At 43.1% G+C, this 17,771-nt stretch overlaps 1 protein-coding gene and 1 non-coding gene across 5 annotated transcripts in view; one reads left to right on the top strand and one right to left on the bottom strand.

The window, feature by feature from the left end:
• The window catches only part of LOC123755002 (uncharacterized), a 44,594-nt gene that overhangs the window by 20,777 nt on the left and 6,046 nt on the right, over nt 1-17,771 (top strand). Inside the window, exons 1-6 of one of the 4 annotated variants that reach the window (XM_045737383.2) lie at nt 6,923-7,035; nt 8,360-8,512; nt 11,228-12,832; nt 13,652-13,900; nt 15,251-15,382; nt 15,574-15,705. In XM_045737383.2, the coding sequence (XP_045593339.2) occupies nt 8,381-8,512; nt 11,228-12,832; nt 13,652-13,900; nt 15,251-15,382; nt 15,574-15,669 (2,214 nt within the window). In that variant the 5' untranslated portion in view covers nt 6,923-7,035; nt 8,360-8,380 and the 3' untranslated portion in view covers nt 15,670-15,705. Of the gene's footprint in view, nt 1-6,922; nt 7,036-7,109; nt 7,177-8,359; nt 8,513-11,227; nt 12,833-13,651; nt 13,901-15,250; nt 15,383-15,573; nt 15,706-17,771 lie in introns of those variants that run through there. The other 3 variants (XM_069332802.1, XM_069332805.1, XM_069332804.1) reach the window with 3 other exon arrangements.
• Nucleotides 5,498-5,570, bottom strand: TRNAR-CCU (transfer RNA arginine (anticodon CCU)). Its single transcript has one exon. It is a non-coding gene; the product is annotated as a tRNA-Arg (tRNA).

Here is a 17,771-nt window from a genome sequence, read left to right as displayed (position 1 = left end):
GACGCCTCATCTAAAGCTATGATCACAATATTTGCAATATTGTGCAATAAGAAGCTCCAAATGGTATTTGCAGCTTCTCACAGTTACTGTGTATCGTTAACCTCAAGCCCCAGCTACTGTGTGCTCCCACGTCACTCTGCTGGCCCAGTACACCTATGGGGCTCCTACCATGGGCGTCTGTGTCCGTGCAGCGGGCTAATATCTCCCAGGTTAAACCGGAAAGATGAGCAACATTGAATCTGCAAGAATCACTTGAGCGAGTCCCCGGGGCATCCCCCCCCCCCAGAGCAATCCTCTCAGAAACAAATTGCAATAGTCAGTGTTCTGACTATTGGATCATTCCTCGATCGAGCGGATCTCGTTCGACCGCATCGTTCAACTGGTTGAGGGCAAATGTGCCAACAGAATGTCATTCGGTTTATTTCCACACCTAAAAAGCGTATTTCCACACCTGAAGAGCATGTTTCCACGCCTGAAGAGCATATTTCCACACCTAAAGAGCATGTTTCCACACCTAAAGAGCATGTTTCCACACCTGAAGAGCATATTTCCACACCTGAAGAGCCTTCTTTTAACATGTTGCCTGTTTTATTGGCACGCATCTAGGCCTTGTGCCAGAAAGAAATGTGTCAATACAGTACCATTCTCTTCATAGTGTGCAGGTTTGGTCTTTACGGTTGGCGGTAATCTGGTTAACTGGGACACGAGACGATATGAGGCAGGGAGATGTCCTAATTAATTACCACCCGCTCTATTGTCACGCTACCAGGGTGTCAACAAGGGCCATATTGAGATGTCCGACCCTTAGGATGTCCGACCCCTTACTTGGTACACCCGACCCTTTACTATCGCCAGTCCCGTTAATGTAAACCAGTATAATTGTGGAGGAACAGGTGGTGCCACCTGGCGGCACAAGTATAAGTCCCCAGCACCGGCCGGATGAGAGCGACCGACATACTCCCGCTTATCCGGATGACAGGAAGCGTGCCGGCCTGTTGAGACTCGTATCCGGATCAGCATTTTTTTAGAACTGCTGGAATTGTTAAATAACGGGAAGATAGGAGAGAGGGGGACAGGGAAGAAAGAGAGAAAGAGAGAAACAGTGGACAGAGGGAGAGAGGATTCTGACATGTGAAGGGCGAGATTGATTAGGATGGAGAGGCGGCAAAATGAGTGAGAAGGATGGACAGGGACTAAGAGGGAAAGAGAAGGATGGAGGAAGAGGGAGATACAGAAGGAGGGAGGGGGGCAGAGAGTGCTATCAAAGGACTCCCTGAGCGTAAGAATATAATGGGGAGCTTGGAGATCCTGAGCTAATGGACCGCTTGATGAGCTTCCTTTAGCAGTGATCCTTCGCCTCCTCCTGCTCCTCCTGGGGACACTCCCGCCCCCAGGACGCCTTCAGGACCTCTTCCAAAGGGTGCCACGTTGAGAGGTCTTAGCATTGCAGAGGTTGTATAGGGGGACTCCGTAGCGCAGTAGTCTATATCCTCGTCTTAAAACAAAAGATACCTCGATGATCCCCAATCAAAAAAATTTAAAACTTGCACACACACATTTTCTTTCACCTAACGTGTCTGTTCACCTAGCACAAGGTGAAGCACAAGGTGACCCGCACACAGGAAACACACCTGCCACTGTGTAGTGAGGCGTCACCGCCATGAACCAGACAATTACACGCTGTCAGATAATCCACAAAGGATTAGGGAAGTCACTGGCTGACCGCTTGAATATATTAATAAATGAACAACTGAGTGAATGATTGACTACTGAGTGGCTCTCTGAGTGGCTGCCTGACAAGCACTCTGAGCGTGAGTGCCAGTGAAGAAGCGCTTGAGTGAGGCACTGGTCAAAAGGAGCATTAGGGAGACCTTCTCCAGCACAACTTTGATCTGAGGTCATCCAAAAGAGTCCAAGGTTTGATGTGGAGGGGTGAGTGGGCCCCAGTGGGTGGGGTAGTGGGTTATTGGAGCCCCAGTGGGTGGGTAGTGGGTTATTGGGGCCCAGTGGGTGGAGTAGTGGGTTATTGGAGCCCAGTGGGTGGGGTAGTGGGTTATTGGAGCCCCAGTGGGTGGGTAGTGGGTTATTGGGGCCCAGTGGGTGGAGTAGTGGGTTATTGGAGCCCAGTGGGTGGTGGCTTTATGGGTTATGGTAAGATTCCCCTGATGTACGTGTGTGTGTGTATGTGTGCGTGGGTGGGTGGTGGGTGTGTTGCTGCGGGTGGTGTGTGTGTGTGTGTGTGTGTGTGTGTGTGTGTGTGTGTGTGTGTGTGTGTGTGTGTGTGTGTGTGTGTTTTTTGGAGAAGGAGGGGCCATAACTGGGGGTACCAGGGAAAGGGGAAGAGAGGAGAAGGTTTGACCATTACCACAACAACATCACTAAAATTATCAATAAGAACAGCATCGATGGAGTGCAAAAAAAAATAACAGTAGATGGAAATATTGATTTGTGTCCCCCCCCCCCTTTAAAGAGACAGAAGAGAGACAGACAGACAGAGACAACCTCCACGACTAAGTTATTTGCTAGGACACGAGTGTAATAATAATACGCTACACTATATTAACGTTATCAGGAGAGAGACGAGGAGAGAACAGCAGAAGGTTCTCTCCCTCCTCTCCACTCTCTCCATCCACTACAACCACATTTTATACAACACACTACAGCCATCCCGACACGTGGTTGTATTAGGGTGACCATCGGAGCAAGGACCCCCTCCCCCTGTAGGGTTCTACGACCACGTGCAGGCTTCTACGACCCTCTGTAGGCTTCCTCGACCACGTGTAGGCTTCCACGACCCTCCTGTAGGCTTCCCCGGCCCCCATGTAGGCTTCCACGACCACGTGTAGGCTTCCCCGGCCCCCATGTAGGCTTCCACGACCACGTGTAGGCTTCCCAGGCCCCCATGTAAGCTTCCACGACCACGTGTAGGCTTCCCCGGCCCCCATGTAGGCTTCCGCGACCACGTGTAGGCTTCCCCGGCCCCCATGTAGGCTTCCACGACCACGTGTAGGCTTCCCCGGCCCCCATGTAGGCTTCCACGACCACGTGTAGGCTTCCACGACCCACCTTTAGGCGTCCACGACCACGTGTAGGCTTCCACGACCCCCTGTAGGCTTCCACGACCACGGCAGGCTTCCACTACCCCCTTTAGGCTTCCACGATCCGCTGTAGGCTTCCACGACCCCCTGTAGGCTTCCACGACCATGTGGAGGCTTCCACGACCCCTCTGTAGGCTTCCACGACCCCCTGTAGGCTTCCACGACCATGTGTAGGCTTCCACGACCCCCTTGTAGGCTTCCACGACCCCCTGTAGGCTTCCACGACCCCCTTGTAGACTTACACGACCCCCTGTAGGCTTCCATGACCATGTGTAGGCTTCCACGACCCCCTGTAGGCTTCCACGATCCCCCTGTAGACTTCCACGACCCCTTGTAGGCTTCTACGACCCCCCTGTAGGCTTACACGACCCCCTGTAGGCTTCCACGACCCCCTTGTGGGCTTACACGACCCCCTGTAGGCTTCCACGACCATGTGAAGGCTTCCACGACCCCCTGTAGGCTTCCACGACCATGTGTAGGCTTCCACGACCCCCTGTAAGCTTCCACGACCATGTGTAGGCTTCCACGACCACGTGTAGGCTTCCACGACCACGTGCAGGCTGCCACGACCATGTGTAGGCTTCCACGACCCCCTGTAGGCATCCATGACCCCCTGTAGGCTTCCACGACCCCCTTGTAGGCTTCCACGACCCCCTTGTAGGCTTACACGACCCCCTGTAGGCTTCCACGACCATGTGTACGCTTCCACGACCCCCTGTAGGCTTCCACGACCACGTGTAGGCTTCCACGACCACGTACAGGCTTCCATGACCACGTGAAGGCTTCCACGACCACGTGTTGGCTTCCACGACCACCTGTAGCCTTCCACGACAGTTTACAAGCATGAAAACTTGCCAATCAACTGTTGTTATTGTTATAAACAGCCTCCTGGTGCTTCGCAGCTCATTAACTGTTTAATAATTGTAAACAAAGCCGCCAAAGACTGAGAAAAGATGGACAGGTTTATAAGTGCTTGCGTAACTGCTTCGTGAATCTGGTCCCAGTTGTTTGACAGTTAAGGGGCGGGCGCCCAAGAGCCGAAACTCATCCCCCGTAGCCACATTTATGATGATGACAGACACATATACTTCTTTACCGTCACGACTCTGGCGTGTGACCGTCCCATCACTGGCACTGGTGACAGAACTCCGTGGACAGGTCTGGTGACTGTCTTAAGTCAGTGTAGGAGAGTGACACTATCTCACCTCCTCCCTTCACCTTCCCTCTTGAGTGAGAAACTTCCCCTGCACCATTAATCGAGAGGAGAGAGAGAAGAGGAGAGAGGGGAGAGAGGAGAAAGGAGAGAGGGTAACTTAGAAGGAAAGAGGTAGGAAGAGCAGGTAGCAATCTGAATGGAGAGAGAAAAGTAGGAAGTGACAGATATTTATACTGTACTTGATGGGCTAAACCGGTGGTGCCCGGGTCTCTCTCTCTCTCTCTCTCTCTCTCTCTCTCTCTCTCTCTCTCTCTCTCTCTCTCTCTCTCTCTCTCTCTCTCTCTCTCTCTCTCTCTCTCTCTCTCTCTCTCTCTCTCTCTCTCTCTCTCTCTCTCGTTTACAAAGTGTGTGCAACACCTAAGTGGAGAAAATGTGGAATGACTCGCCTGAGAAGCACCAGCAGGAGAGGGGGCACTGTGCCAGATGTATCTGGCCTGGGCAGCTTGCAGAGTGCCGCCTGGCACCACTGGCAGCCGGCCACAGCCACTCTCAATACATTAAATACCTTCCCTCAATACATTCCCAGTACAAGAACCGGGAAAAATGTCGATTCTGAAACTTCCAAATATAGTGTGTGTGTGTGCGTGTGTGTGTGTGTGTGTGTGTGTGTGTGTGTGCGTGTGTGTGTGTGTGTGTGTGTGCGTGTGTGTGTGTGTGTGCGTGTGTGTGTGTGTGTGTGTGTGTGTGTGTGTGTGTGTGTGTGTGCGTGTGTGCGTGTGTGCGTGTGTGCGTGTGCGTGTGCGTGTGCGTGTGCGTGTGCGTGTGCGTGTGCGTGTGCGTGTGCGTGTGCGTGTGCGTGTGTGTGTGTGTGTGTGTGTGTGTGTGTCTAATTACCTAAGTGTAGTTACAGGATGAGAGCTACGCTCGTGGTGTCCCGTCTTCCCAGTACTCTTTGTTGTATAACGCTCTCAAACTGAAACTAAATCTGTGTATTTAGTTTGTATCTGCAGGTTCGAGCTATTAGCTCTTGGACCCCGCCTTTCTAGCTAATTTATTTTTCCTCTATTATTTCTACTACATATATTTGTCTCTAACACATGCACCCACACACATCCCCAGAAAGCAGGTGCGTCAGGGTGAAATAAACTCTACCAATTTGTTTCTGCCCCTGTCGGGGATCGAACCCGGAACGATCCCAGAGCGCTGTCCACTCAGCAGCAAGGCCCCCTAAAATTATCACAGTAACCCCTGGTGGGACTCGAACCCACAATCCTTGGCTTAGGAGGCCAATGCCTTATCCATTGGGCCACAGGGGCGAGATATGTGTATGTTGTGTGTATGTGTATTTACGTAGTCACCTAATTATGCTTGAGGGGGATGAGCTGCAGTTATTTGGTCCCGTTTCCCAACATTCAGTTCACTGGAATACGTGTTGCTAATCCTGTTGGTATATGTCATATCTACATATATCTACATACATATATGGTATATGTTATTTCCTGCCCGAAACGCTTTGCAGTAATAGTGGTTTTAGGCATTGTATGCACTAGCTCTATCTTTAAATCGATCAATTTTTGTAAAAATCTCTTGTATGTATGTACCTTACCCGAATAAACATTTATTTATTTATTTTATTTATTTATTACATTTCCAACTGAGTATGGAGTCTGCCTCCACCACTAAATACGTGTGTGTGTGTCTTGGACATTCAAAAAGTTTATATTTCTTGTTGTTATGGCAGCAGTTATTGGGAATTGTGAGAGAGAGAGAGATGTGTGTGTAGCAGCCAAGGGTATGGGGACTCTCACCAGACGCCGCCACACTTGTCTCTAGCACAGTTAAGTGTCCAAGATAGAGCCTTGGTCTAGGATCTTAACATTATTAAATACCAGGATCAAAATCAAGTATATCAACTGAACTAACTAGAAACCAGTTCGCGTAATCTTTGGTAAACTGTACCGAGTTTGTCCCCTTGGACACTTGTGTGTGGGTAAACTGTATACACTAGTGGTCCACCAGCGCCCTAACACGCAGCAATATAACTAGTATCTGCCCTGCCTAGGACCTCCCCGAAACGCTGCGCGTACTAGTGGCTTTACAAGATTGTGAATACTATGCTATGTATTCTCACAAACCCAATGTACCTTCTTGTATATAAATAAATAAATAAATTGACAAGAGACATTGAGGCATCCTGAAAAGAATATTTGGCTCTTCTAGAGGGAGGGGATCTTTGACAAGCCACAGGCTTCCTGTCCTCGTCGAAGAAGAGATATAATGGCCCTCAGGTAAATTCAGGTAAAATCTGTTATGTACCATACCCGGCTCCACCATGTCTTAAGGTACACACTGTTTTTTTCATGATAACCCTCTGCCAGTGTTTATATCTGCCAGCTTTACTTTAAACCCTTGACAATGTAAATTCTCACGGGGGGTATACATGCGTATGAAGTTATTGAACAGCATTCAAAGTGACCGCTCTACATTCAGAGAGTCAGATGTTAGTCTATAGGTCTAGATGAATACGTTGTACGTTTAACCATTTGTTTTATTACAATGAATATATTTTTTAATAATTTTTATGATTTTAAATATATGTTATTATTTTTAATACTGAAAATAAAAATCTAACCCCACAACAAATACGTAATTGGTTCTTGATTTGAGCGAGTAGTCCCCAGAAACAACATAGATGGCTGGTTGTCAAAATATGGGAAGAAAATAACTTGTTCTTGACGCTAACGAAACCTTTAGAGTTAACTTAGGTTAGTTTTTTACAAGGTAAGTTGGACCTATGATCTTGCCTTGTTCTTAGGCCATGAAACATGTCATAATTCACGTCTGTAAGGCCAAAATAACGGAAGAAAAGTGTGGAAGGTCGACGGGGGAATGTTATGACTTGATCAGCTGATTGGTGGCCAGGTGCTACATCGCAGTTTCTTAAGACATTACGCCCTAACTTTGCCCTGTCTTTCTATTGCAATGTCTTGAAGGGGCTGTCCTATGATATTCTGGTTGTGTCTTCATTGTTTAGTGTCCGGGGCCAGCCAGACATGGCGCTTGCAGTAAATGAGGCCACAAGGCTCTGACGAGTCTCTGATTCATCGTACATTCTTCTATCTAATATGAGCTGTGAATGAGTTCAAAGAGTACTTTTTGAGATGCAGTATTGTTAGCACCTCTCATGAGTTGAAATCTCGTTGAATCTGAGTTCAGGGAAAGACTAGCACAACTGGCAGCTCAGAAAGAGATAGGGTAAAGGCCAGTAGGCCTAGGGTCTGAAACCTGACTCAAAGTAGGAAAACTTGAGTGTCATCAATGACATTACACAGGTAGCAGACTTGCTTTTGCTTTCTGCTGCCATGTGTGACCTGTGGGCAGCACCGTCGGCTCTCAGTCGATTAGACCCGAGGTTGATTCCTGCCTCCTGCCCGAAACGCTTTCCGTAATAGTGGCTTTAGGCATTGTATGTACTAGCTCTATCTATGAATCCATCAACTTTTGTATTTCACCTTGTATGTATGTACTTTACCTGAATAAATATTTGTATTTGTATTTGTAAAGGATGAGGCATTTGGGCACATTTTCTTTCACGTGATGCCTCTGTTCATCTAGCAGTAAATAGGTACATGGAAGCTAGGCAAAACTGCTGTGGGTTGCATCCTGCAGATGATCACTCATTGGCCTGGGGTCACCTTGATAAGCCTAACAGCCTTCCAGTCTCCAACAATGGGAAATCATTTGTGTTATTTTACGTTGCTAGAGCTATATTTCATCTTAATAGTATAGTTGTGTTTAATGAAATATTCCAGGTTAGGCTAGAGTCGGCATCGTTTCTCATGCTTCCATTATACTGTATAACTGTTTATTGTCAGCATATTCTGAATAAGTATACAGTATTGTATAATTAAAAAAAGTGAGAGTAAAACTAGATATAAATTTTTAAGAAATGTTCTTTATTAGATACAATATTAATATTGAGCCTATTTAGAAGGAAATTTGTGTATTGTACTCATAATTTTACTTTTGCAAGTGATTCCTTCAGAAAGTTAAATAAGGGGAAAAACAGACCACTTATTTCCTAACACATTTGTTTCTGTGGCAGGACCCATCTCCTGTGCCCACCATGTCCACTGACCCGGCCACCTTTGTGGCTGGTGTCCCTGTGAAGATTAGTGAAAGATACCGGCCCCCCAGACGAGTCACTATACCACCATCCTGTCAACACCAAATTAACCCAGATCTTCTGACTCAAGAGGTATGTCATGTTGGAGTTATAATCATTCTTGCTTAGAGAATACGTCATATAAAAATGTTCATTTGCCACTTGTGCTAAGGGATCAACTTTTGTTTTAGCAGCTACTTTCAACTTCTTAGTTGTTGCATTTGATTGCCTCTGGTGTAAGATCCTCTTAACATAGGTCCTTACAGTCTAGCACAAGACAAGAAACATTTGTCTGGAATATTTAGGGTGCTCTGGAGTCACTAGAGACAAACTAAGTCCAGCTCAGAATGGCTTAGAGTTGCATTGTGATCACTCGTTCCCACCAAAGGAAGTCATTTCACAACCCATTAAATTCCTGAAAATCTAGCAACCCTGGCTGTCAATTTAACAATATTCACAGACCCTCTACTATTCACATTCTTCCTGATTGTGTTCATGGCAAGCTCAGCAGGCTGAGTCCAGAAAGGTAAGTGTGGCTTGTTTCTACTGCACAAGTGGTTATTACTATCTTGTACTGTATGACATTTTACATGGCATAAAGGCAAATGCTCCTGTGGGGTGAGGGGGAACCTTGGATACCTTGAAGCTAGATACGTTGGTTGTATGTTTCATCTCCTCAGACTTTGGGGCCCACCCAAGAGGCTTCAAGCTTCCTTTGTTATTACAGTAATTGTAAAATCGGTTCCATTTTTATCCGTGGTTGGATTGCAGGTGACCTCCATGCTTCTATTTGAGGTTTTGGTATTTCCTAGCCTGTGGTGGGAAGATTCATCCTTGCTTCATCACTGGGAAGGAGGCTTCTGTTGGTCTGCCTTCCCTCTTGTGAGTGAAATGTTATCTGCAGTAAAGCTCATGTGTTTAAGTAAGTTTTAGTTACTGTAGGGAATAGAGCTCCACTATTTAGTTGGTTGAATAGAGCACACAGTGCCATTACAGTACTATTTACAGAAACACCAAATAGATAGTAAAAATTATTGGAATGATGGAATGCCTACAAATCCATTGTAGGCAAAACATCATCAATAATGAAGTCTACTCTGCATGATGTATCTCTTACAATAACAACGTGTTTTGGCTAAGATGTCATTTGAATGATGGATTCCCACACTCATTGGCTATGTTTTTTATTCCATTTAGTTGTCATGTTTTATTATGGAGTGCGCACACAGATTAGCATTGTGTTTATATTGGATCAGTTTCATGGAAAAAACACTTAAAATATATGGTATGGACTGGAATTTGTATTCTATATTTATAAGACAACATTGATTCACTATGTGACAGCCTTCAGCACTTTCACATATTTCTTTTGTTACTGTTCTCTTGTCTAGGTTTCTCTTTCATGTTCCACTTTCCTTCAGCTTTATATGTATTGAACCAGTCTCCCTCGTCCTTCACCCTGCTCTATTCTCAATTATCCACCTTCCTTAGGGTTTGTACTCATTTTTTTTGTTTTCTCAGTGCTTCTCAGCTCTTTAAATGCACAAGCCTTCTTCAGCCAGTTCCAAGCTCTCAGGGCAAGCCCCATTTAATATGCTTTCAAACATATAGAGAAGCTCAAAATGCTATTATCAAACTTAGTATTTGTACAGATTCATGGTTGACACACTTTTTCACTGCAATTAGAATGTGGCATTGTAAACATAGCTAATAATTAAAATTTTAGGAAATATTAGCTGAGCCAATGTCTCCTGAATGATGGTTCCAACACCTGTAATACACTCAGACAAATAAATAGATGGATGGGTAGATAGAGTATCTGTTACAAAGGAACCATGATTTAACGAGTCTCGTTTTGGCGGCTCTCCGATTGTAATGCATACTTTCCAGGCCGCATTTATTCATCTGATTCAGTGAATAGGAGTTCAGGAAAATGGGAAATGTGCGGATTTGCTTAGGATGCTGGGCCAAAGGTCAGAGACTGGTGCGAACATTGCACATCATATGATAGGTTAAAATTAAAATTTCGCCCATTGAAACTTGCCCATAGAGTATGGGAAATATTAGGACAAGAATGGAAAACTTTTTAATATGACTCCACTCATGCTTTTAATACTTTTTATAGATGGGCACATAATTGCAAGGAACAGTTCGAGTCTTGGGAAAGTTATTGAGGGTATTTAAAACAAATTCTATAGTTTGTTTTCATTTCAAGATTCCTTGGTTTTAGCTCAAAATATGGGCCCTTCTTCATTTGAAAATAAAGTTTCGGTGTGGGAGCATAGAAAATATGCTGATGTGGTGAAATTGCATTAGAGACGGGTTCTCATGGTAGTTATCCTTCATATGATTAGCTGAAATTTAAATTTTGCTCAGCAAAATTAGCCCATAGAGCATGGAAAATATTAGGGTATGAATGGTAACACACTTAATAAAGCTCCATTCATGTTGTTAAGGATTTTCATAGATGGAAGCAACATTAGAAGAAAGAAATGGCTGAAGCAATGTATTTACTTGTCTTTAAATAATAATAATAATAGCATCTCATAAATGCCTCGAGGAGGCATCTGAGGTTGCCATGAAACTTTCACTACAACAAATCGGGGTTGGTCTCATATCGCTCGCTGAATCAAGGTTTGCACTGAACTTGTACAGTTTTCTGCATTTAAATTTTCACTGCTAAATTTAAAGTAGAAGGTATTGGGGGATCTTAGTTTGATCACAGGATAGGAAATAATTTTATGTAACCTACAAATATGTAACAGGTTATTAAAGACTCTCTAATTCTTAATTTTATTTAAATTTCAGTATGATTTTGCAGTTGAGAAGACAACTTTAAGTTGGGTGAAAGAAAGAAGGGCACGGAAAGAAAAGGAGGACAGGGAACGCAAAGAAAGAATAGCTGAATATGACAGAAGAAAAGCAGAGAAAAAAGCCAAAGAAGAGGAGGAAGAAAAGTTAAGAAAAGAGAACGAGGAGGAGGAGGAGAGAGAGAGGATACTAAAAGATGAGGAAAAGAGAAGAGAAGAAGATAATGAAAAGAGAAGAGAAGAAGAGGAGAAAAGGCAGGGCGAGTCAGAAAAAGAAGAAGAACAAGAAGAAGTACAAGATGAAGCAGAGGATGGCGTAGAGGAGACCCATGCGGCAGAGGCGGATAGTGACGAAACCGGCAGAAACACACCACCTGCCTCAAGAGAAACTGTTGGATCAAGCTCTCAACTACACCTGAGAACTCCAGACTCCCTTACGCGTACACCAAGTCTTCCTCTTGATACTGCATCCCCATATGACTGGATGCTCAAGCCAACGCCTTTTCCCTCACAGAAGAATATTCTTAAATCTCCTTTAAAGACTCCAGCTAGCATAAATTTTGCAGACTTCGAAGGTGAAGGTAATGATCCCTTTGACAGTGCTGCCTTAAAATCTATAAATGACATGGAAGAATTGGCTAAAGTTCTTGATTCATCAAATGTAGGACAACAGTCGGCTGAAGGAAATAATGCTCTGAAGCATAACTCTTCTGAAGAGGGGAGAACACAGGTAAATATGTTCACAAATGGCCAAGTATCTTACAGTGCTTATGCACAGTACCCATACTACATGCAGCAGCAACAGCAGCAACAACAGCAACAGCAGCAACAGCAGCAACAACAGCAACAACAGCAACAGCAGCAACAACAACAGCAACAACAACAGCAGCAGCAGCATCAACAACAGCAGCAGCAAAACTTATCCCAGACAAGTCCGAGCTTTGGCCAGTATGGGAGCCATATGAGTAAAGGTTCACAAGTAACTTGTGCATCATCTACTGTGCCATCATATTCAGCCAGCTCACAGTATAGTGGGAACCCTAACAGACCCTTCCAAAACTCTTATTATCCTCAACAGTGGAATAATAGTTTTAATGTAAGTAGCCCTAGTAAAGCTGCACAATATGTGCCTTATGATTACCACCGCCAAGCTGGTAACTCATCGAGTAGTGTTGCTAGTGCAACACAGGGAGGAGTAATGAGTCCTGGTAGTAATTCTGGAAGCACAGCTAATATTCCTACATCCACTAGCAGTGGCTTTCCAACAATGCCTTCAGTGGATAGAGGAACAACTCCAAGTAAAAGACCAGATCTTGAAGACTTTTACTCTCGATATTATTTACAGAATAAGCCCTTGCTTCAACAGAGTCAGCATTCTGGTGTTCAGTCTGGAGAGTCGACACCAAGTCATAGCAGTAGTTCAGGTGCGGCTGGATCAACAAGCGGGTCTTTGCGGTCGAGTCGGAGCGTTCCCGACCTGACAGCTGCTGAAGATTCTGAAGTAACAAGATATAGTATTGGCATACAGTCGCTTCACGAGGGCCGAGGATTCTCTCACACTCCCCCACCACGGCCTTCTAGTACTGGATTAACTGGCTTAGAGGTATGCTAAAAACATTTTATTTTTAAATTTTATTTATATCATATGATCTTAATGTGTCGGTTGCCTATTTATACTTTTTCAACTCGGATTCTTTAAACATTTGCTTTAGAAACTTTAAAAATATATATTTATGTTCTACTGATGTAAACAATTAATTTCCTTAGTTTTGATTAGTCATTTTTAACTCCCCTAACATACACTTTACCATTTGTTATTGTTGTTACGCTTAGCTTAAAGTACTGTTGAATGATTCTGAAAGAGATACTGAATTTAAAGCCCATACAGAACAAATAAAGAAGAAAGAATCAATGCAACAATATCATTGAGAGTAATTTGGTGAACATTTGGAGAACAACCCTAGGAAAGTTATAATAGGTTTCGGTGTGAGTTACACCTTATGACAGGACCCATTTCCATTGCCCTTTTTGATACCGAGTTGTACAGTACTGTATATGAGTTGAGCATTTGTTAATGTACAACTGTACACGTAGTGAGATGCTACAGTATGAGGCTTTCTAATGAAGTTCTTAAATAAATCTTCTTGCTGGATACATACATACAACATATTCAACATATAGTATTCCCAGCAAGTATAAGAAATATTGCCAGAACAACCGTGGACATATTCAAGAGAAAACTAGATAGTTTTCTTCAAGAAATGCCGGACCTACCGGGCTGTGGTGGATATGTGGGCCTATGCCCCCCCCCCCCCTTCATCAAGCAACAGGCCAGGCTTACTTGGCGAGTAAAAGAACTCTAAGAACCCCATCAAACAGGTATGGCTTAAAAATAATAAATGTTAAATCTAAATTTTGACAGGACTGGAAACCACTGCCCGACTTATCAGATTCCCCGGAGACATTATCCTCTCAGCACCTTTATCAGTCTGGACCTACTCAGCACCCTCCTGGCCCCCTACCTCACACACCTGTTAAGACACGCCTGCCAGACCCATTTGCAGAGTTGACAACAGATGCCCAAATGCTGGTCCAGAGCATGGCTGAGATGGGATTCCCTCGACCAAGGGTAGCCAGGGCAGTTCAGAAACTAGGAACTGACCATAAAAAGGTCAGTAAAAATTAGTATGAAATTTTATTGAAAATAATTCTTTGAATATTGACAGGTTGAAATTGATTTGTGTGTGCATACCTAGCATTTTAAAATGTTATTTTGTATTTATAAAATGTTGACTGGCAATCAATTGCACATATATTTTTATGTTGGGCTGTTATTTAGATGGAGTAAATGCTCTCATCTAAATGGAACAAGGGCTAGTGACTTGCTACCACCTACTCCAACAGTTATTCAACTGCTTAAAAACTATTACCTTTTGGGGGTTAACTCATTCATGCTCTTTCACTAGTATGTAAATTCATCATTGTTGATGGACTTCTTTATGTTTTGTAGATTATAAATGTATAAAATTGCTTAAAATGTTCTTTATTCATGGCTTGTGTTACCGAGTTGTGTTTACTGAACATATTTTCCTCTGATGGTTGGTTCTAAAGGGCACTTGTCAACACAAACATGCTAATTCATTCATTTCTTATCATTTCTCTCTTTTTCCATAATACTAGTATAGTAAAAGAAGGTTATACTAGTATACATATATATATGGTACTAACCCATCTTGCTGCGTGTACTTATTTGTGTGATAGCCACCGAGATTACTACTCTTCCTCAACTTGCTGTCACTGTGAACAAAACTGGCCTTTGTTCGAAACAAATACCAGCACATGCTTTTCATGCATTAGGTTTAAAATCGCCAAGTTATATTTATTCATATTATTGTTTAAAGAACCCAGTAAACCCTTAATATGTTGGAAATGTATCTCACTGGGGACTGTGCTATAATGGCTTCATTTAGCACTAATTCGCTTAGTGCCTAGTTTTACAGAGAACATTCCATGGTACTAAATAGTTCATACCAGAATTGATCTGATCTTAAACTTTGACTAATTGGGCTGCAAAACTCATGATCTTTATGAGCATTTGCCTAGAGTTTTTTTTTTTATATGGGTGCCAGCTGTGGCAATGGTGCTCATTCTTAAATGTAAGAGCGGGAGTATGTGTGCATATCTGTTCATTCCCAGATCTGTAGTCAGATCTGCAGACCTAGGGAGACAGGAAGGTATATCTCATATGCCTGGAGATGTGTGTGTGGTTTCTACACACTGTGCCAGTGGGAATAAGGTTGTAATCCAGAAACTAGCACAATAATGTGCTGGAATCTAAGCATTTTCCTCATGGTGGTCTGCACTTGGGACCATTGAGTGACCAGCCTGTTAGTGTTTCATATCACTGCACATCGGTGTGCAGTGTGTACTAATTTCATTCACATTTGTTAAGAAGTTCCCCACAAATTTAGAATTAAACTTAATAAGAGACCTGCAGAATAAGTGATAATTTATTTTTCAGCTTATTGAGGTTCTTCTAGTTCTGCAGTCTCTTCAAGAGAATGGTGAAGATGGATACAAAGCAGAACGTGCATTTTATCACTATTTAGGGGACGTCCAGAAGACAAGAGACCATTTGGCTGCTGCCAAGCAGGTAATTATTTAAGCATGTACTAGTTTGGGTATACAATTGATAACTTGCATGTAGTGTTGACTCTTAAATTGGTTACTTAATGTAAAAAAAAATATTTATATTAAAATGTAACAATGTTATGTTAGTTTAATGTCCTGTCTTTAAATAGAGAAGAATCATTCAATTTTGCTAATGTCGTCCTTGATTTGCAGCTTTTGGACTTGGGGTTTGAAGAGGAGAGAATCGTGGATGCTCTCTTGAAACACGACAATGACCGAGACAAAGCTTTAGAGGAACTCATAGCTTAGGAACTGATCTACATTATCCTGTTTTGCCAGGACATGGTGAGAAAAAGAAGCAGTGTTATAAATGTTGAATGTTTTTTTACAAATTATATGGACCACTTCATTGATCACAAGTAGGCTATGACCTTGTCAGTCACCCAAAAAAAATCAAATGCCATATGCTCTCTCTAACATATTTTCTGAACTTCCTTATTCTGCCACATTCAGAGGTATAATGATCCATTACACATTACTAAGTATTGAGCCAGACAGGAAGATATGCCCCTGAGGCCATAAACTGTTGCATCCCTGCAGGTGCTTGGAGGTCACAGGAAAAAGTGTCAGTCCAGCCTAGATGACAGTAACTGGAAAGATTTGTTCTCAAGTCTTACGTAACTGCTAGGGGGGGAACAAGCTCTGAGCACACCAATGATTAATCAAAACTAATGCCAACATACTCCATCCAGCATAAGGTGGTAGCACCCACTGTGACAAAAGTCCACACTTCCACATAACACGCATGCACCCTGACTATGTTATGTGGTGTAGGCAGATGGTACTGAGCTGTCAGTTAAGTCAACCTTTGTGTCCAGTTTTTGTTCAGTTGGTCCATGAGGTGGCCACCAGCTTAATCACCAGCACCAGAACTGAGGTCAGTTCTTGTGGGTAGTGTTGGTTTGAGTCACTTTATGAGTATCTCATGTTTCTTCCTTGCCTATATCACACTTTCCCAAGTACCAGTAACTAGAAACTCTTCAAAAGTGGTTTTCTCTTGGTAAAGACTGATCCACTTGAAATTACCGAGTATTACTTTTGGTGCTGCCAGTGTGTGTGTGGCTGTTGTGGTCTGTTGTTGACTGGGTGCAATCTTCTCTTATAGATCAACACTCATAAGGCCAAGATTATGTGACCCTTGATGCCTACAAATATCTTTGACTGTTTTAGGGTCTTTCAATTTAATTTTTTTATATAGTAGAGAATTATCCAACACATGTCTTATATTATTTAAGTATAGTACTGTATTATATAATTATAATAACTTGTATATATATATAACTTTGAGATTCCTGTAACTTATTTAGTCCTTTGGAAGAGGTGAGTGAGTGATGTTATTTTCCTTCAGATAGATAGATATGGTGAGTGGTATAAGCACTGGTTTGAGTGACATATAAATTGACACAGCTCAGGAATTGCATTATGATTGCATCATCATCATCATCTTTGCAGGCTTCATCTCTGGTCATTTATTAGAGTTTGGTTCCCTGACAGCCTCCAGAGCTATTCATTGATTCAACTGGTGTGGTCTGGATCTTTTTCTTTATCACACCAACATCGAATGATAGCAGTGTGAAATGCATTGATATTCATCTCTCTCTCTCTCTCTCTCTCTCTTTCTCCCGAGTAGTTCGGCTCTCGTCCACACTCGGACAGTGATTGGGTAGTGCATTGCTTTTTCCGTTTTTACACAATTCTATGATTACAATGCTTTTACTCTTGATGCTCGATACCTCACTAAAACTAGTGGAAATGCAATGCTTTTACTCTTGATGCTCGATACCTCACTAAAACTAGTGGAAATGCAATGCTTTTACTCTTGATGCTCGATACCTCACTAAAACTAGTGGAAAACGATTTGTCTCCTTCAATGTGGATACTGTTACCTGTCCTGTTGAAGCCATGGAGCTTTGTGTGCTTATGATATTATGTGTCTCCCTGTTCCAATTCAGCCTTTGTTCCTTGTCTTGCCCTCTAGGTGCATCACCCTGCCCCCTTCCCTGCTCTCGTCTTACAGAAGACTGGTTGTTGATGTTAAACAACCACTTTTAGCTCTCTGTTGATCTTTGTATGTAGTATCTAAGACAAATTTACATCCATCTTTATGTAGAGCTGGTGGCAAAGCACCTTATTAAATATCTTTGGGTCTTGTCTTGTTGGTAATGCTGTGCGGTATGAGACTAACTGATGGTAGAAAAATGACTAAAGGTGGACAAAAGATAACCCAATAATTAGTGATCAGCAAGGTGGGTCCAGCAGTAGAAGAGATTGCAAGGAATCAGATATTTCTGTTAAAGAGAGGTAGTAGAGAGTACAGTATTGCATTATGGATTTGAACAGTAAATGGAAAA

This window comes from Procambarus clarkii, chromosome 28 (assembly GCF_040958095.1).
Source record: "Procambarus clarkii isolate CNS0578487 chromosome 28, FALCON_Pclarkii_2.0, whole genome shotgun sequence".
NCBI lineage: Eukaryota > Metazoa > Arthropoda > Malacostraca > Decapoda > Cambaridae > Procambarus > Procambarus clarkii.
The sequence above is the reverse complement of the archived record's forward strand: the minus strand, read 5'-3'. Positions and strand labels throughout refer to the sequence as shown.